The sequence below is a fragment of the Callorhinchus milii genome, unplaced genomic scaffold (genome assembly GCF_018977255.1).
Source record: "Callorhinchus milii isolate IMCB2004 unplaced genomic scaffold, IMCB_Cmil_1.0 Scaffold1146, whole genome shotgun sequence".
In the NCBI taxonomy this organism is placed as follows: domain Eukaryota; kingdom Metazoa; phylum Chordata; class Chondrichthyes; order Chimaeriformes; family Callorhinchidae; genus Callorhinchus; species Callorhinchus milii.
Window position 1 is genome coordinate 1 of NW_024705887.1, and position 20,740 is coordinate 20,740.

General features: G+C 55.4%; 1 protein-coding gene across 1 annotated transcript; it reads left to right on the forward strand.

Annotated features, from left to right (window-relative positions):
* Positions 1–2,426: 2,426 nt before the first annotated feature.
* On the forward strand, positions 2,427–20,506 carry nup155 (nucleoporin 155; the record flags this gene model as incomplete). The annotated part of the gene is made up of 10 exons (XM_042346615.1): positions 2,427–2,651; positions 2,987–3,083; positions 4,895–4,965; positions 12,126–12,218; positions 14,513–14,679; positions 17,602–17,707; positions 18,538–18,611; positions 18,836–18,927; positions 19,905–20,002; positions 20,354–20,506. Coding segments are annotated over exons 1-10 (1,069 nt in total), but the record flags the coding sequence as incomplete, so codon positions are not given.
* Between the last annotated feature and the right edge of the window lie 234 nt (positions 20,507–20,740).

Below are 20,740 nucleotides of genomic sequence, written 5' to 3' on the forward strand. Positions count from 1 at the left end.
GAGAAGTTTATAGAATGTATTAGAGATAATTTTGAAGATCAATGTGCTGAGGAGCCGACCAGGGAACAAGCCATATTAGACCTTGTTTTGTGCAATGAAACAGGGCTGATCAGCAAACTGGAACTTAAGGCTCCTCTCGGGCAAAGCGATCATAATATGATGGAATTTAGCGTTAAGTTAGAGAGGGAAGTAGTTAAGTCTGAAGCAAAAGTCTTCAATTTAAATCGAGCCAACTTTGCTGGTATGAGAGAGGATTTAGCCAGAATCAACTGGGAGACTAAACTTAAAGATTTGACGGTAGACCAGCAATGGCAGACATTCAAGGAGATAGTGCAAAATTCACAACGAGCACATATTCCTTTGAGGAATAAGAATGCCACGGGAAAGGTGGTGCAGCCGTGGCTAACTAGAGCAGTTAGGGAAAGTATCCAATCAAAAGAAAAAGCCTATAAAACAGCGAAGATGAGTAGTAAACCCGAGGATTGGGAGAACTTTAGGGAACAACAGAGGAGGACCAAAAAATTGATCAAGAGGGAGAAAATAGATTACAGGGCAAACGAGCAAAGAACATAAAAACAGAAAGAGTTTTTAAACAAGTATTTTTCTGAAGTCTTCACCGTAGAAGACACTGGAAACATACCAAAAATAGAGGACCAAGAAGACAATGTTAGCGAGCAACTTAGGGAGATTAACATCAGTAAAGAGATGGTTCTCGGTAAATTGTCGGGTCTTAAAACCGGTAAATCCCCTGGACCGGATGGTCTACATCCGAGAGTTTTAAAGGAGGCGGCTACTGAGATAGTGGATGGAATGTCTATAATCTTCCAAAAGTCTGTGGATACTGGAAAAGTTCCCATTGATTGGAAGATTGCAAACGTAACTCCACTATTTAAGAAGGGTGGGAGAGAAAATAGGGAAAACTATAGACCAGTTAGTTTGACGTCAGTTGTAGGGAAAATTCTTGAGTCCTTAATAAAAGACGTAGTTATGGGATACCTGGAAGACCATAAAAAGATTAGGCAGAGTCAACATGGCTTTACAAAAGGGAAGTCATGCTTGACTAACCGTTTAGAATTTTTTGAGGATGTATCCAGCAGGTTGGATAAGGGGGAACCAGTAGATGTGATATATTTGGATTTTAGGAAGGCATTTGACAAGGTGCCACACAAAAGGCTGTTACTCAAGATCAAGGCCCACGGGATTAATGGGAAAATATTAACATGGATAGAAGAGTGGCTATCGGGTAGAAAGCAGAGAGTAGTGATAAACGGATCATTCTCGAATTGGCAGGAGATGTGACTAGTGGAGTGCCACAAGGATCAGTGCCCCGGCCTCAGCTATTTACCATTTACATCAATGATCCGGACGAGGACATTGAATGTAATGTGTCTAAATTCGCGGATGATACTAAACTCGGTGGGTGAGTAAGCTCTGAGGATGATGCAAAAAGATTGCAACAAGATATAGATAGGCTCGGGGAGTGGGCAAGTAGGTGGCAGATGGAATTCAATGTTAGCAAGTGTGACATTATTCACCTCGGTAGCAAGAATAAAAGAACAGATTATTTTCTGGAAGGGGAGAAGTTAGATAATGTTAGTATTCAAAGGGATTTGGGTGTCCGTGTACACCAGTCCCAAAAAGTTAGTTTGCAGTGCAGCAACAACTAAGAAGGCGAACGGCAGTTAGCGTTCATTGCCAAAGGTTTAGAGTACAAGAGTAGGGAAGTCTGACTGCAACTGTATAGGGCTTTGGTGAGACCGCACCGAGAGTATTGTGTGCAGTTTTGGTCCTTATTTAAAAAAGGACATACTTGCCCTCGAGGGGGTGCAGCGTAGATTCACTCGGTTAGTGCCTGGGATGAGGGGACTGACCTATGAGGAGAGGCTGAATAAACTGGGGCTGTATTCTCCAGAGTACAGAAGAATTAGGGGAGATCTTATTGAAACATATAAGATTCTTAAAGGGCTGATAAAGGGTCTGTTTCCCCGGGAGGAGAATCTATAACCAGGTCACAGTCTGAAAATTAAGGGTTAGCCTTTTAGAACAGAGTTGAGGAAACATTTCTTCACTCAGAGGGTAGTGAACTTGTGGAATTCACTCCCCCGAAGGCTGTAGATATCAGTCCTTGAACATCTTCAAGGCTGAGACTGATAGATTCTTGAAAAATAGAGGGATTAGGGGATATGGGGAGAGGGCAGTTAGGTGAGAAGATCAGCCATGATCTTAATGAATGGCGGAGCACAGGCACGAAGGGCCGAATGGCCGACTCCTGCTCCTAATTCTTATGTTCTTATGTTCCACCCCCCCTCTCTCCCACCCCCCCTCTCTCCCACCCCCCCTCTCTCTCCCACCCTCCCCTCTCTCTCTCACCCCCCCGTCTCACCTCCGCTCTCCACTTCTCTCACCCCGTCTCACACCAGCTTTACTGTGTCTCTAACCCTGACCTGGGAGTGTGGACGCACAGTGTGGAGGGTGTGCTGATGTTGCAGTGTCTTGTGTTTGATGTTTCACAGACAGCCCATCACTTTCGGGGATGGTGGACATGGATTACCCATTGCAAGGCCCAGGGTTGGTGGCTTTGCCTAACCTTCCGGAGATCAGCAACATTCGCAGGGTCCCTCTCCCCCCTGAGCTGGTGGAGCAATTCAGCCGTATCCTCACCTCATAACTGTCCCTGTGTTAGCGGGTTTAACCGGGCGGGACGGGTGGGGTCAGGGGTGTTAGGGTGGGGAGATGGGGTCAAAGTGGGGAGGGAGAGTCGAGGAGGGTTCAGTTGGGGTCCATGGGATGAGATAGGTGTGGGTGAGAGACACTGGGGTAGAGTGAGGCAGTGAGGGGCTGGGGGGCAGTGAGGCAGTGAGGGGCTGGGGGGCAGTGAGGTACAGTGAGGGGCTGGGGGGCAAGGAGGTCTGGAAGGGAGGGAGGAAGGTGGGGAGGGAGGGGCAGGCAGTGTGTGGGGTGCATGTTCCTGAGCTGAGTTGCCCAGATATGCAGTGTAACTGTATGATGGGAGTGTTCCCAGAGGTTGGGAAGGCCTGGCTGACCATCGATAGTGACATCTTCATGTGGAATTATGAAGACGGGTGAGTAGACTTTTTCGCCCACAACAACAACAAGATTACATTTCTACATGTGTGATTACATTTATGGAGTCCTGTAGCTCAGTGGTTAGAGCACTCGCTTTGCAAGTGAGAGACCTGAGTGCAATCCCCGGCAGCGCGAAACCTCGGGCAAGTTTCCTTACTCCACACAGAGCCTAATAATAATCCCTCCAAAACCAAACAATAATAAATTGGTCATTTTCAATCTACGACTGTTTGTGGGACACTGCTGTGCGCAATTGGCCGCCGCGTTCGCCCACAAATATACAGTCAATTCACTTTACAGTGTGTTCTGTGAAGCGCTTTGGGACGTCCTCCCGACGTGAAAAGCGCTATATCAAATGCAAGGATTATTATTATTATTATTATTATTAAAGCGCCTTTCACTTGGCAAAGTAGTCAATTCACTTTACTGAATGCAACACACTGCAGATTCTTGTGGAGTCCTGTAGCTCAGTGGAGTCCTGTAGCTCAGTGGAGTCCTGTAGCTCAGTGGTTAGAGCACTCGCTCTGCAAGTGAGAGACCTGAGTTCAATCCCCAGGGGGTCAGTCAGGGCCAAACCTCGGGCAAGTTTCCTTACTCCACACAGAGCCTAATAATAATCTGACGCAGTGTGTGTGTGACGCGGTGTGTGTGACGCGGTGTGTGTGACGGTGTGTGTGTGTGACAGTGTGTGTGTGACGGTGTGTGTGTGACGCGGTATGTGTGACAGTGCGTGTGAAGGTGTGTGTGTGACGCGGTGTGTGTGTGATGGTGTGTGTGACGCTGTGGGTGATGCGGTGTGTGTGATGGCGTGTGACGGTGTGTATGTGACGCGGTGTGTGTGTGTGACGCGGTGTGTGTGTGTGACGCGGTGTGTGTGTGACTATGTGTGTGACATGGTGTGTGTGATGTGATGTGTGTGACGGTGTGTGTGTGACCGCGGTGTGTGTGATGTGGTGTGTGTGACGCGGTCTGTGTGACACTGTGTGACGCGGTGTGTGTGTGTGACTGTGTGTGATGCGGTGTGTGTGACACGGTGTGTGTGACGCGGTATGTGTGACGCTGTGTATGTGATGCGGTGTGTGTGTGACAGTGTGTGTGACGCGGTGTGTGTGACGGTGTGTGTGACGCGGTGTGTGTGTGACGCGGTGTGTGTGTGACATGGTGTGTGTGACACGGTGTGTGTGACGGTGTGTGTGACGCGGTATGTGTGACGGTGTGTGTGACGCGGTGTGTGTGACGCGGTGTGTGTGACGCGGTGTGTGTGACGCGGTGTGTGTGACGCGGTGTGTGTGACGCGGTGTGTGTGACGCGGTGTGTGTGACACTGTGTGTGTGTGACGCGGTGTGTGTGTGACGCGGTGTGTGTGACGCTGTGTGTGTGATGCGGTGCGTGTGACGGTGTGTGTGACCCGGTGTTTGTGTGGTGTGTGTGATGGTGTGTGTGACGATGGTGTGACGGTGTGTGTGTGACGCGGTGTGTGTGACGGTGTGTTTTTGTGTGATGCGGTGTGTGTAACGGTGTGTGTGACGCGGTGTGTGTGTGTGTGACGCGGTGTGTGTGTGACATGGTGTGTGTGACACGGTGTGTGTGTGACGGTGTGTGTGACGGTGTGTGTGACGCGGTGTGTGTGACGCGGTGTGTGTGACGGTGTGTGTGACGGTGTGTGTGACGGTGTGTGTGACGTGGTGTGTGTGTGACGGTGCGTGTGTGACGGTGCGTGTGTGACGGTGCGTGTGTGACGGTGCGTGTGTGACGGTGTGTGTGTGACGGTGCGTGTGATGGTCTGTGTGACGGTCTGTGTTTACAGGGGGGATTTGGCGTATTTCGATGGACTGAGTGAAACGATTCTGGCCGTAGGACTGGTCAGACCCAAGCCTGGTAAGCCCCGCCCCCCCACCATCCCGCCCCCACTGCCCCGCCCCGACTGCCCTGCCCCGCCCCCACAGTCCCGCCCCCCATTGCGACCCACCGCCCCGCCCCGACTGCCCTGCCCCGCCCCCACCGCCCCGTCCCCACCGCCCCGTCCCCAACGCCCCGTCCCCACCGCCCCGCCCCCACCATCCCGCCCCAACTGCCCTGCCCCGCCCCCACAGCACCGCCCACACCACCCCGCCCCACCGCCCGCCCCCACCATGACGCCCCCACCGCCCCAATCCAAACCCATCCCCAATCCCATCCCCAATCCCAACCCAATCCCATCCCCAACCCAAACCCATCCCCCAACCCATCCCCAACCCAATCCCATCCCCAACCCAACCCCATCCCCAACCCCATCCCCAACGCAATCCCATCCCCAACCCCAACCCCAACCCCATCCCCAACCCCATCCCCAACACAATCCCAACCCCATCCCCAACCCCAACCCCATCCCCAAACCCAACCCAATCCCAACCCAATCCCATCCCCAACCCAATCCCATCCCCAACCCAATCCCATCCCCAACCCCAATCCCATCCCCAACCCCGTCCCCAACTCCAACCCAATCCCATCCCCAACCACAACCCCATCCCCAACCCCATCTCCCACCCAATCCCATCCCCAACCCCAATCCCATCCCCAATCCCAACCCAATCCCATCCCAAACCACAACCCAATCCCATCCCCAACCACAACCCAATCCCATACCCAATCCCATACCCAACCCCAACCCCAATCCCAACCCCAACCCCAATCCCATCCCCAACCCCAATCCCATCCCCAACCCCAACCCCATCCCCAACCCAATTCCATCCCCAATCCCAACCCCAACCTCAATCCCATCCCCAATCCCATCCCAACCCCAATCCCATCCCAACCCCAATTCCATCCCCATCCCCATCCCATCCCCAATCCCATCCCCAATCCCATCCCCAATCCCAACCCAATCCCATCCCCAACCCAAACCCATCCCCCAACCCCATCCCCAACCCAATCCCATCCCCAACCCAACCCCATCCCCAACCCCATCCCCAACCCAAACCCAACCCCAACCCCAAACCCATCCCCAACCCAACCCCATCCCCAACCCCAATCCCATCCCCATCCCCAACCCCATCCCCAAACCACCCAATCCCATCCCCAATCCCAACCCAATCCCATCCCCAACCCAAACCCATCCCCCAACCCCATCCCCAACCCAATCCCATCCCCAACCCAACCCCATCCCCAACCCCATCCCCAACGCAATCCCATCCCCAACCCCAAACCCATCCCCAACCCAATCCCATCCCCAACCCAAACCCATCCCCCAACCCCATCCCCAACCCAATCCCATCCCCAACCCAACCCCATCCCCAACCCCATCCCCAATGCAATCCCATCCCCAACCCCAATTCCATCCCCAACCCCATCCATCCCCAATCCCAACCCAATCCCATCCCCAACCCAAACCCATCCCCCAACCCCACCCCAACCCAATCCCATCCCCAACCCAACCCCATCCCCAACCCCATCCCCAACGCAATCCCATCCCCAACCCCATCCCCAACCCAATCCCATCCCCAACCCCAATCCCATCCCCAACCCCGTCCCCAACTCCAACCCAATCCCATCCCCAACCACAACCCCATCCCGAACCCCATCTCCCACCCAATCCCATCCCCAACCCCAATCCCATCCCCAATCCCAACCCAATCCCATCCCAAACCACAACCCAATCCCATCCCCAACCACAACCCAATCCCATACCCAATCCCATACCCAACCCCATCCCCAACCCCAATCCCATCCCCAACCCCAATCCCATCCCCAATCCCATCCCCAACCCCAATCCCATCCCCAACCCCATCCCAACCCAATTCCATCCCCAATCCCAACCCCAACCCAATCCCATCCCCAACCTCAATCCCATCCCCAATCCCATCCCAACCCCAATCCCATCCCAACCCCAATTCCATCCCAACCCCATCCCATCCCCAATCCCGTCCCCAATCCCAATCCCATCCCCAACCCAATCCCATCCCCAACTCCAACCCAATCGCATCCCCAACGACAACCCCATCCCCAACCCAATCCCATCCCCTACCCCAAGCTAATCCTATCCCCAACCCCAATCCCATCCCCATCCCCAACCCTAACCCGATCCCATCCCCAACCCCATCCCCAACCCCAACCCAATCCCATCCCCAACCACAACCCAATCCCATCCCCAAACCCAACACAATCCCATCGCCAACCCCAACCCCAACCCAATCCCATCCCCAACACCATCCCATCCCCAACCCCAATCCCATCCCCAACCCCAACCCAATCCCATCCCCAATCCCATCCCCAAACCCATCCCCAATGCCAACCCAATCCCATCCCCAACCCAATCCCATCCCCAACCCAATCCCATCCCCAACCCCAACCCCATCCCATCCCCAACCCCAATCCCATCCCCAACCCAATCCCATCCCCAACCCAATCCCATCCCCAACCCCAATCCCATCCTCAACCCAATCCCATCCCCAACCCCAATCCCATCCCCAACCCAATCTCAATCCCATCCTCAACCCAATCCCATCCCCAACCCCAAATCAGTCCTATCCCCAATCCCATCCCCAACCCCATCCCCAACCCAAACCCATCCCCAACCCCATCCCCAACGCCAATCCCATCCCCAACCCAATTCCATCCCCAACCCCAACCCAATCCCAACCCCGAACCAATCCCATCCCCAACCCCAACCCATCTCCAAACCCAACCCCAACCCAATCCCATCCCCAACCCCAACCCAATCCCATCCCAACCCCAACCCAATCCCAATCCCATCCCCAACCCAAACCTAATCCCATCCCCAACCCAATCGCATCCCCAGCCCCAACCACAACCTCAACCCCAAACCCATCCCCAACCCCAATCCCATCCCTACCCCAACCCAATCCCATCCCCAACCCAACCCAATCCCATCCCCAACCCATTCCCAACCCCAACCCAATCCCATCCCCAACCCCAACCCAATCCCATCCCCAACCCCAACCTGTCCCCAACCCCAATCCCATCCCCAACCCCAACCCAATCCCATCTCCAACCCCAATCCCAACCCCAACCCAATCCCATCCCCAACCCATCCCAACCCGTCCCCAACTCCAACCCAATCCCATCCCCAACCCAATCCCATCCCCAACCCAATCCCATCCCAACCACAACCCAATCCCATCCCCAACCACAACCCAATCCCATACCCATCCCCAATCCCAACCCAATCCCATCCCCAAACCCATTCCCAACGCCAACCCCATCCCCAACCCAATCCCATCCCCAACCCCATCCCATCCCCAACCCCAATCCCATCCCCAACCCAACCCAATCCCATCCCCAACCCATTCCCAACCCCAACCCAATCCCATCCCCAACCCCAACCCAATCCCATCCCCAACCCCAACCTGTCCCCAACCCCAATCCCATCCCCAACCCCAACCCAATCCCATCTCCAACCCCAATCCCAACCCCAACCCAATCCCATCCCCAACCCATCCCCAACCCCGTCCCCAACTCCAACCCAATCCGATCCCCAACCCAATCCCATCCCCAACCCAATCCCATCCCAACCACAACCCAATCCCATCCCCAACCACAACCCAATCCCATACCCATCCCCAATCCCAACCCAATCCCATCCCCAAACCCATCCCCAACGCCAACCCCATCCCCAACCCAATCCAATCCCCAACCCCATCCCATCCCCAACCCCAATCCCATCCCCAACCCAATCCCATCCCCAACCCCAATCCCATCCCCAACCCAATCCCAACCCCAACCCAATCCTATCCCCAATCCCATCCCCAACCCCATCCCCAACCCAAACCCAACCCCATCCCCAACGCCAATCCAATCCAATCCCATCCCCAACCCAATCCCATCCCCAAACCCAACCCAATCCCATCCCCAACCCCAAACCAATCCCAACCCCAACCCATCTCCAAACCCAACACCAACCCAACCCCAACCCAATCCCATCCCAACCCCAACCCAATCTCATTCCCAACCCAAACCTAATCCCATCCCCAACCCAATCGCATCCCCAGCCCCAACCACAACCCGAACCCCAAACCCATCCCCAAACCCAACCCAATCCCATCCCCAACCCCATTCCCATTCCTACCCCAACCCAATCCCATTCCCAACCCCAACCCCATCCCATCCCCAACCCCAACCCCAACCCAATCCCATCCTCAACCCAATCCCATCCCCAATCCCATCCCCAACCCAATCTCAATCTCATCCTCAACCCAATCCCATCCCCAACCCCAAATCAGTCCTATCCCCAATCCCAACCCAAACCCATCCCCAACCCCATCCCCAACGCCAATCCAATCCCATCCCCAACCCAATCCCATCCCCAACCCCAACCCAATCCCATCCCCAAACCAATCCCATCCCCATCCCCAACCCCAACCCAATCCCATCCCCAAACCAATCCCATCCCCATCCCCAACCCCAATCCCATCCCCAACCCAATCCCAATCCCATCCCCAACCCAATCCCAACCCCAACCCAATCCTATCCCCAATCCCATCCCCAACCCCATCCCAAACCCAACCCCATCCCCAACGCCAATCCAATCCCATCCCCAACCCAATCCCATCCCCAAACCCAATCCCATCCCCAACCCCAAACCAATCCCAACCCCAACCCCAACCCAATCCCATCCCCAACCCAATCCCGTCCCAACCCCAACCCAATCTCATTCCCAACCCAAACCTAATCCCATCCCCAACCCAATCGCATCCCCAGCCCCAACCACAACCCGAACCCCAAACCCATCCCCAAACCCAACCCAATCCCATCCCCAACCCCAATCCCATTCCTACCCCAACCCAATCCAATCCCATTCCCATCCCCAACCCCATCCCATCCCCAACCCCAACCCAATCCCATCCTCAACCCAATCCCATCCCCAACCCCATCCCCAACCCAATCTCAATCCCATCCTCAACCCAATCCCATCCCCAACCCCAATCCCATTCCTACCCCAACCCAATCCAATCCCATTCCCATCCCCAACCCCATCCCATCCCCATCCCCAACCCCAATCCCATCCCCAACCCAATCTCAATCCCATCCCCAACCCAAACCCATCCCCAACCCCATCCCCAACGCCAATCCAATCCCATCCCCAACCCAATCCCATCCCCAACCCCAACCCAATCCCATCCCCAACCCCAAACCAATCCCATCCCCAACCCCAACCCATCTCCAAACCCAACCCAATCCCATCCCCAGCCCCAACCCAATCCCATCCCAACCCCAACCCAATCCCATCCCCAACCCAAACCTAATCCCATCCCCAACCCAATCGCATCCCCAGCCCCAACCACAACCCCAAACCCATCCCCAAACCCAACCCAATCCCATCCCCAACCCCAATCCCATCCCTACCCCAACCCAATCCCATCCCCAACCCAATCCATCCCCAACCCAATCCCATCCCCAACCCAATCCCATCCCCAACCCCAACCCAATTTCATCCCCAACCTCAACCCAATCCCATCCCCAACCCCAACCCAATCCCATCCCCAACCCATCCCCAACCCCGTCCCCAACTCCAACCCAATCCCATCCCCAACCCAATCCCATCCCAACCACAACCCAATCCCATCCCCAACCACAACCCAATCCCATACCCATCCCCAACCCAACCCAATCCCATCGCCAACCCCAATCCCATCCCCAACGCAATCCCAACCCAACCCCATCCCCAACCCAATCCCATCCCCAAACCCATCCCCAACCCCATCCCCAACGCCAACCCAATCCCATCCCCAACCCAATCCCATCCTCAACCCCAACCCCATCCCATCCCCAACCCCAATCCCATCCCCAACCCAATCCCATCCCCAACCCCAATCCCATCCCCAACCCCAATCCCATCCCCAACCCAGTCCCAACCCCAACCCAATCCTATCCCCAATCCCATCCCCAACCCCAATCCCATCCCCAACCCAATCCCATCCCCAACCCCAATCCCATCCCCAACCCAATCCCAACCCCAACCCAATCTCATTCCCAACCCAAATCTAATCCCATCCCCAACCCAATCGCATCCCCAGCCCCAACCACAACCCAAACCCCAAACCCATCCCCAAACCCAAACCAATCCCATCCCCAACCCCAATCCCATTCCTACCCCAACCCAATCCAATCCCATTCCCATCCCCAACCCCATCCCATCCCCAACCCCAACCCAATCCCATCCTCAACCCAATCCCATCCCCAATCCCATCCCCAACCCAATCTCAATCCCATCCTCAACCCAATCCCATCCCCAACCCCAATCCCATTCCTACCCCAACCCAATCCAATCCCATTCCCATCCCCAACCCCATCCCATCCCCAACCCCAATCCCATCCTCAACCCAATCCCAACCCCAACCCATCTCCAAACCCAACCCCAACCCAATCCCATCCCCAACCCCAATCCCATCCCAACCCCAACCCAATCTCATCCCCAAACCCAACCCAATCCCATCCCCAATCCCAATCCCAATCCCATCCCTACCCCAACCCAATCCAATCCCAACCCCAACCCAATCCCATCCTCAACCCCAACCTGTCCCCAATCCCATCCCCATCCCCAACCCAATCCCATCTCCAACCCCAATCCCATCCCCAATCCCATCCCATCCCCAACCCAATCCCATCCCCAACCCCAACCCAATTTCATCCCCAACCTCAACCCAATCCCATCCCAACCCCAACCCAATCCCATCCCCAACTCATCCCCAACCCCGTCCCCAACTCCAACCCAATCCCATCCCCAACCCAATCCCATCCCATCACAACCCAATCCCATCCCCAACCACAACCCAATCCCATACCCATCCCCAACCCCAACCCAATCCCATTGCCAACCCCAATCCCATCCCCAACGCAATCCCAACCCCAACCCCAACCCAATCCCAACCCCAACCCCACCCCAACCCCGTCCCCAGCTCCAACCCAATCCCATCCCCAATCCCAACTCAGCCCCATCCCCAACCACAACCCAATCCTATCCCCAACCACAATCCAATCCCATCCCCATTCCCAGCTCCGCCCTCATGATCCCAAACTGCTGATTAATCTTGTAATTCTAGACATCTTCCAGCCTCATATTCGCTTCCTGCTGGTCCTCACCACTCCAGTGGACATCGTTATACTGGGGGTCAGCTTCCCTCCCTCTCCCACAGGTACACATACACACACATACACACCATACACACACACACACACACCGTATGCACACACGCCGTATACACACACACCGTGTATACACACACCGTATACACACGGACCGTATACACACACCTCCTAAACACACCGTATACACACACACCACATATACACACACCATATACACTGTATACACACACCGTATACTCACACACCGTATACACACACACCTTATACACACAAACACCGTATGCACACACACCGTTTGGACACAAATCGCTCGCGTGCACACCGTTCACGCGCCCACATCGTGTGCGCACACACACCGTACACACACACCCCCTATACACACCCTGTATACACACACCGTACAACAACACCACCACCAAACAAAATGCATCTATAGCGCGCCTTTCACGTTAGTCCCAAAGCGCTGAACAGTCAGGTGTTGTGCCCCGAGACTGGGGGAGGGGGGAGGGGTGGGGGAAGGCAGAGGGGTGGGAGGGAGACCAAAGGCACGATCGAAGAGAAGGGTCTTGAGACCTGCCTTGAAGGAGGCAAGGGAGGAAGCGAGGGGAAGGCACCGTGGAATGGAGTTCCAGAGTGTGGGGGTAGAGAGGCTGAAAGCCCGGCCACCAATGGCAGGGCGGGTTGGGCGGGAGACATGGAGCAGCCGGAGCTTGATGAACGGAGGGAGCGGGCAGGTTGGTAGGGAGTCAGCAGGTCAGAGAGGTAGGAGGGGGTAAGGCCATGGAAGGCCTTAAAGGTAAAAACGAGGATCTTGAACTCGATTCTCTGGGGGATTGGGAGCCAGTGGAGTCGGCCGAGGGTGGGGTTGATGGGGTCGGGTGAGAGTGGGGGTGATGGGGTCGGGGGAGAATGAGGTTGATGGGGTCGGGCAAGGGTGGGGCTGATGGGGTTTGGTGAGGGTGGGGCTGATGGGGTTAGGCGAGGGTGGGGTGATGGGGTTTGGTGAGGGTGGGAGTGATGAGGTCAGGCGAGGGTGGGGGTGATGGGGTCGGGTGAGGGTGATGGGGTCAGGGGAGGATGGGCGTGATGGGGTCGGGCGAGGGTTGGGTGATGGGGTCGGGCGGGGGCGATGGGGTCGGGCGGGGCGATGGGGTCGGGGGGGCGATGGGTCGGGGGGGGCGATGGGGTCGGGGGGGGCGATGGGGTCGGGCGGGGGCGATGGGGTCGGGCGGGGGCGATGGGTCGGGCGGGGCGATGGGTCGGGCGGGGGCGATGGGGTCGGGCGTGGGGCGATGGGGTCGGGCGGGGCGATGGGGTCGGGCGGGGGCGATGGGTCGGCGGGGCGGGGGCGATGGGGTCGGGCGAGAGTGGGGGTAATGGGGTCGAGCGAGGGTGGGGGTGATGGGGTCGGGCGAGGGTGGGGGTGATGGGAAGCCGATGAGAAGGGAGTTCCTGTAATCGAGCCTTGAGGTGACGAATGCGATGGTGAGGGTTTGGGGGCCTGAGGGGTGAGGCAGTGGCGGAGTCTGGCAGCGTTGCGGAGGTGGTGGTGGGCAGTGCTGGTCATGGCGCGGATGTGGGGGAGAAAGGACAGTTCAGGGTCAAACAAGACCCCCAGGTTCCTGACTGGCTTAGTGAGGTTGAGTGTGCAGCCATGGAGGCAGATGCTGCCAGCGCCCGAGGTGAGGAGGCGTTGGCACGAGCCAATCAGGAGGGCCTCGGTCTTGCTGACGTTGAGTTGGAGAAAGTTGTCCCTCATCCAGGACTTGATGTGGGACAGGCAGTCGGTCAGGACGCCAGTGGTCCTGGAGTTGTACACACTCCATACCCATTGTACACACACACATGCACGTCGTACACACACACGCACCATACATGCGCACACACGCCGTACACACACACGGTCCACACACACATAGTACACACACCGTACACACAAACACACCGTACACACACACACTGAACACACACACACTGAACACACACGCCGTACACACACACACTGTACAACGCACACTGTACACACACACACTGTACCCACAAACACACCGTACACATACACACCGTACACACAAACACATTGTACACACTGCACACACACTGCACGCACACACACGGTATATACACGCACACACCATATACACACACACACACACACAACATGCACACACAAACACTGTAGACACACACACGTACACCCATGCGCACATACACAGCATACACACACACACACAACTGCGTTGTAGTGATTGGGGTCTGACTGGGAGTGAGATGCAGTGCCCTGAGCTATGTGAAGCGTTGCTGTGTAGTGACTGTGCATTGTGTTGCGGTTTGCTGCTAGGAGTGGGCACACTGAACGACAGCCACAGTGGAGGGATGCAGTTACTGCCTGACCCACTTTACTCCATTCCCACTGACAACACGTACCTGCTGGCTGTCACTGCCACTGACACCGGACGCATCTTCCTGGCTGGTAAAGATGGCTGCTTGTATGAGATTGCTTACCAGGTAACCGCCATCTGACATTACACCACTGCGTGTGTATGTGTACGGTGTGTGTATGGTGTGTGTGTATATATGATGTGTGTGTGTGTATATACGATGTGTGTGTGTATGATGTGTATGCAGCGCCTTGGGACGTCCTCCTGACGTGAAAGGCGCTCTATAAATGGAATCTTGTTGTTGTTGTTGTTGTTGTGTATATACGGTGTGTGTGTGTACGGTGTGTGTGGGTGTACGGTGTGTGTGTATACAGTGTGTGTATGTATGTGTGTGTACTGTGTGTGTACGATGTGTGTATATATGGTGTGTGTGTGTACGGTGCGTGTATGGTGTGTGTAGGTACGGTGTATGTATGGTGTGTGTGTATGGTGTATGTGTGTACGATGTGTGTGTGAGTACAGTGTGTGTGAGTACGGTGTGTGTGTACGGTGTGTGTGTGTGTATACGGTGTGTATGTGTACAGTGTGTGTGTACAGTGTATGTGTGTACGGTGTTTGTACGGTGCGTTTGTGTAACGTGCGTTATGGCATGTCTGTACGGTACGTGTATGGTGTGTGTGTGTATGGTGTGTGTGTGTGTGTATGTGTATGGTGTGTGTGTGTACAGTGTGTGTGTGTGTGTGTACGGTGTGTGTACGGTGTGTGTGCATACTGTGTGTGTGCGCGTGTGTAGCTCAGTGGTTAGAGACCTGGGTTTGATTCCTGGGCAGCGCAAAACGTTGGGCAAGTTTCTGCACTCCACATGCCTGTGTTTACCAGCAGTAAGTAGTTGATTGGCAGATCACTTTTCTGGGGGTGATAATTCCTTCCAAAGTATATTAATAATGTGGTCACGCAATCTCTGCCTGTTTGTGGGACACTCACTGCTGTGCACAAATATGCAGTCAATTCACTTTGCAGTATGTTCTGTGAAACGCTTTGAGACGTCTCGAGGATGTGCTAAAGCACTATATCGAAAGATTATTATTATTATGTTTCTATGTTCCCATGTTGTGCACTTTCGGAAGTTCTCCCGACATGAAAAGCCCTGTATGAATGCCAATTATGTTGTTCCCGTGTGTCTGTTTGCTCCTATGTGTGTCTATGGGTTCCCGCGAGTGTCTGTGTGTTCCCCTGTGTGCCTTCGTCCATGTGTGTCCCTGTATCTGTGTCCTGGTGTGTCTGCGTCTCTGTGTCCCTCTGTGTATGTCTCTCTGTGTGTATGTTTCCTTGTGTCCCTGTGTGCTTGTGTCCCTGTGTGCCTGTGTCCTTGTGTGCCGGTGTGCCTGTGTCCCTCTGTGCCTGTGTGTCTGTGTCCCTGTCCCTCTGTGTCCCTGTGTCCCTATGTCCCTGTGTCCCTGTGTCCCTATGTCCCTGTCTGTGTCCCTGTGTCACTGTCCCTGTCCCTGTGTGGCTGTGTGTGTCTGTGTGCCTGTGTCAATGTGTATATGTGTCCTTGTGGCCCTGTGTGTCTCTATGTGTGTCTCTGTGTGTCCCTGTGTGCTTGTGTCCCTGTCTGTCTGTGTGTATATATCCCTTTGTGTTTCTGTGCATCTGTGTCTGTGTGCATGTGTTCATGTGTGTCTGTGTGTGTGTATGTGTCCTTGTTTGTTTGTGTGTATGTAGAATCATAGTTGTGCCGACTCCAGATCAACCCCACTCCCCCGCGCTCTCCCCAAAGCCCTGATCAACCCCACTCCCCCGCGCTCTCCCCAAAGCCCTGATCAACCCCACTCCCCGCGCTCTCCCCATAGCCCTGATCAACCCATTCCCCCCCTCTCTCTCCCCATAACCCGAATCAACCCCACTCCCCCACTCTCTACCCATAGCACTGCAAACTTGTCCTCCCCAAATAATTATCTACTTTTCTCTTAAAATTTGTCATTGAATCGGCTTCCACCAGCCTTTCAGGAAATACCTTTCAGGTGGCTGTATGTACTTGCCCCCTGTGTGTGTGTGTGTGTTTTTCTCTCCCTTTCTCTCTCTCTCTCTCTCTGTGTCTCGCCCTGTGTGTATGTGTTTGTGAATGCTGTGTGTGTGTCTCTCGCTGTGTGTGTCTGTATGTGAATGTGTGTGTGTCCTATGTGTGTGTGTGTGTGTCATGTGTGTGTATATGCCCTGTGTGTGTGTGTCACTGAGTATGTGTGTATGTATATGACATAGAATCAAAGAATCATATATTCTTGCACTCCCTATACCCAAGCCCAAGTCATTTATATAGATCAAAAACAGCAGTGATCCCAATACTGACCCCCGGGGGACACCACTGCACACTTCCCTCCAGTCAGAGAAACAACCGATGTGGTCTGTCTGTGTGTGTATGCATGTCCTGTGTGTGTGTGTGTGACGTCTGTGTGTGTGTATGACCTGTGTGTGTGTGTGTGTGTGTGACCTGTGTGTGTGTGTGTATGACCTGTGTGTGTGTGCGTATGACCTGTGTGTGTGTATGACCCGTGTGTGTTTATGACCTGTGTGTGTGTATGACCCGTGTGTGTGTATGACCCATGTTTTTGTATGACCCGTGTGTGTGTATAACCCGTGTGTGCATATGACCCGTGTGTGCGTATGACCCGTGTGTCTATGACCCGTGTGTGTGTATGACCCGTGTGTCTGTATGACCCGTGTGTGTGTATGACCCGTGTGTGTGTATGACCCGTGTGTGTGTATGACCCGTGTGTGTGTATGACCCGTGTGCCGTGTGTGTGTATGACCCGTGTGTGTGTATGACCCGTGTGTGTGTATGACCCGTGTGTGTGTATGACCCGTGTGTGTGTATGACCCGTGTGTGTGTATGACCCGTGTGTGTGTATGACCCGTGTGTGTGTATGACCCGTGTGTGTGTATGACCCGTGTGTGTGTATGACCCGTGTGTGTGTATGACCCGTGTGTGTGCATGACCCGTGTGTGTGCATGACCTGTGTGTGTGCATGACCTGTTGATGTGGTTGTAGGCGGAGGCTGGCTGGTTCAGTCAGCGATGCAGGAAAATCAATCACTCCAAAAGCTCCCTGTCCTTCCTCGTGCCCTCAGTGCTACAGTTCACCTTCTCTGAGGATGGTGAGTGCCCGGGGGTGGGGGTGTGGGGGCTGCTGGAGCGCTCGGTCACATGTACTGTTTCCCCGACACTGCGGAATGGGGAGTGTTCGGATCGCAGAAATGAATGATAGCCCCTTTCCGACACCCGACTGTTCAGCGCTTTGGGACGTCCTCCCACGTGAAAGGTGCTCTATAAATGTAATTTTGTTGTTGTTTCCAATCTTGAAGGGGGTGAAGGAGGAGAGAGACCTGGGGTTCATATAAGTAATTCTTTGAAGGTGGCCGGACAGGTAGATACAGCTGTTAATAAAGCATCCGGACACGAGGCTTTATAAATAGGGCATAGAATACACAAGTCAGGAAGTCACGATGAACCTTTATATAAATCACTGGTGGGGCCTCAGCGAGAGACTGGGCTCAGTTCTGGGCCCCACACTTTAGGAAGGATGTCAAGGCATTGGAGAGGGAGCGAAGGAGATTGACCAGAATGGTACCAGGAATGAGGGACTTCAGTGATCAGGAGAGGTAGAGAAGTGAGGATTATTCTCCGGGGAACAGAGAGGGTTAAGAGGAAACTTAGAAGTTTTCAAAATTATGAGGGTATTCGATAGGGTGAACCGGAGAAACCATCAATTTGGGGAGGACAAGTTTGCAGGGCTATGGGGAGAGAGCAGGGGAGTGGGGTGGATCAGGGCTATGAGGAGAGAGCGGGGGAGTGGGGTTCTTTTGGAAGCTGTTTTCAAAGAGCAGCGCAGACACGATGGGCCAAATGTCTTCCTTCTGTGCTGTGTAATTCTATGATTCGAGACTCCATTGTATAGTGACGTTCTTCCCTCTGTGTCTGTCACGAGACCCCATTGTACAGATTGCCATTGACAACTCTCGCAACATCCTCTACACTCGCTCAGAGAGAGGAGTCCTACAGGTACTGGGTCTGTCCGAGGTGGTGGGGGTGACAGGGAGGGCGGTGGTGAAATGGAGAAGTGACGGGGGGTGTGATGGCGGGAGGTGGGGTCTGGGGGTGGCTGTGATGCAGGATGGGGGGTGGTGGGCTGGACTACACTGACCATTGTCTCTCTTGCAAGCCTTCTCTCTGGGGGGAAGGTGGTCTGACGGGGAGGGGCTGGCTGACCGCTCGCTGTGTTACAGGCCTACTCTCTGGGACAGGATGGCCACGGGATGAGCCGTGTGGCTTCCCTATCACACACGTCCATTGTCACTGCTGCCGGCAACATTGCCAGGTCAGTGTGAGAGAGAGAGTGTGAGAGAGAGTGTGAGAGAGAGAGTGAGAGAGAGTGTGTGAGAGAGAGAGTGAGAGAGAGTGAGTGAGAGAGTGAGAGAGAGAGAGAGAGTGAGAGAGTGTGTGAGAGAGTGAGTGAGAGAGAAAGAGTGAGAGTGTGTGTGTGTATGAGGGAGAGTGTGAGAGAGAGTGAGGGTGTGCATGAGAGTGTGCGCATGAGAGTGTATGTGAGTGTGTGTGAGTGTGTGTAAGAGATAGAGTGTGTGAGAGAGTGAGCGAGTGTGAGAGAGAGAGAGAGAGAGAATGAGACAGAGTGTGTGTGTGTATGAGGGAGAGTGTGAGAGAGAGTGAAGGTGCGCGTGAGAATGTGCGCGTGAGAGTGTGTATGTGAGTGTGTGTGAGTGTGTAAGAGAGACAGTGTGAGAGTGTGTAAGAGAGTATATGAGAGTGTGTGAGAAAGAGTGTGTGTGTGGGAGAGAGTGTGAGTGTGTGTTAGAGAGAGAGAGAGCGAGAGTGTGAGAGAGACTGAGCATGAGAGAGGGAGAGAGAGAGTGAGAGGCAGAGAGTGTGAGAGAGAGAGTGAGAGAGAGTGTGTGAGGGAGTGAGAGAGAGAGTGCACGTGAGTTTGCGCGTGAGAGAGTATGTGAGTGTGTGTGTGTGTGTGTGGGAGAGAGAGTGAGAGAGAGAGTGTGAGATAGTGTGTGAGAGAGAGTGGGGTCTGGGGGGTTGGAGGCCGGGGGTTGGAGGCCGGGGCCGGGTGTGGGGGGCCGGGGCCGGGTGTGGGGGGCCGGGTGTGGGGGGCCGGGGGCCGGGTGTGGGGGGCCGGGGGCCGGGTGTGGGGGGGGCCGGGTGTGGGGGCCGGGTGTGGGGGGCCGGGGGGGCCGGGTGTGGGGGGCCGGGTTGGGGGGGCCGGTGTTGTGGGGCCGGGGCCGGGTGTGGGGGGTCGGGCTGAGCGCTCTCTCTCTCTCTCTCTCTCAGGACGATCGATCGCTCGGTTTTCAAACCGATTGTTCATATCTCAGTGATCGAGAGATCGGAGTCTGTGCACTGCCACCTGCTGGCCATCACCCACAGCGGTCAGTGACCCCTCGGCCACCTCGCCGACCCCTCGCCGTCCCTCGCCGACCCCTCGGCCACCTCGCCGACCCCTCGACGACCCCTCGCCGACCCTTCGCCGTCCCTCGCCGACCCCTCGGCCACCTCGCCGACCCTTCGCCGTCCCTCGCCGACCCCTCGCCGACCCTTCGCCGTCCCTCGCCGACCCCTCGGCCACCTCGCTGACCCCTCGCCGACCCCTCGCCGTCCCTCGCCGACCCCTCGCCGACCCCTCGCCGACCCTTCGCCGTCCCTCGCCGACCCCTCGCTGATCCCTCGCCGTGACCCCACAGTGTGACCTATGGCCTAACGCAGTGCCCTGTGACCCCCAGGAGTGCGGTTGTACTTCACCACGTCCCCGTTCAGGCCCCAACCACAGGCGGCCTCCGTGTTGCTGCTGGTTCACGTGCGGCTGCCCCCGGGGTTCAGCGCCTCCGCCATCGCCCACCGGCCCGGGAACGTCCACAAAGCCCTGTACACCAGAGGTATGTACCCCCACACACTCCCCCACCCACCCCCCCCACTGTATCTGTGTGTGTGTGTGTTTGGGGGGAATGTGAGGCTAATACCATCTGTGTCTGTGTCTGTGTTTTGGGAGTGTGAGGTTAACGCTGTGTCTGTGTGTGTGGGGGAGTGTGTTGGGGTGTGAGGTTAACGCTGTGTCTGTGTGTGTGTTTTGGGGGTGTGAGGTTAACTCTGTGTGTGTGTGTGGGGGGGGG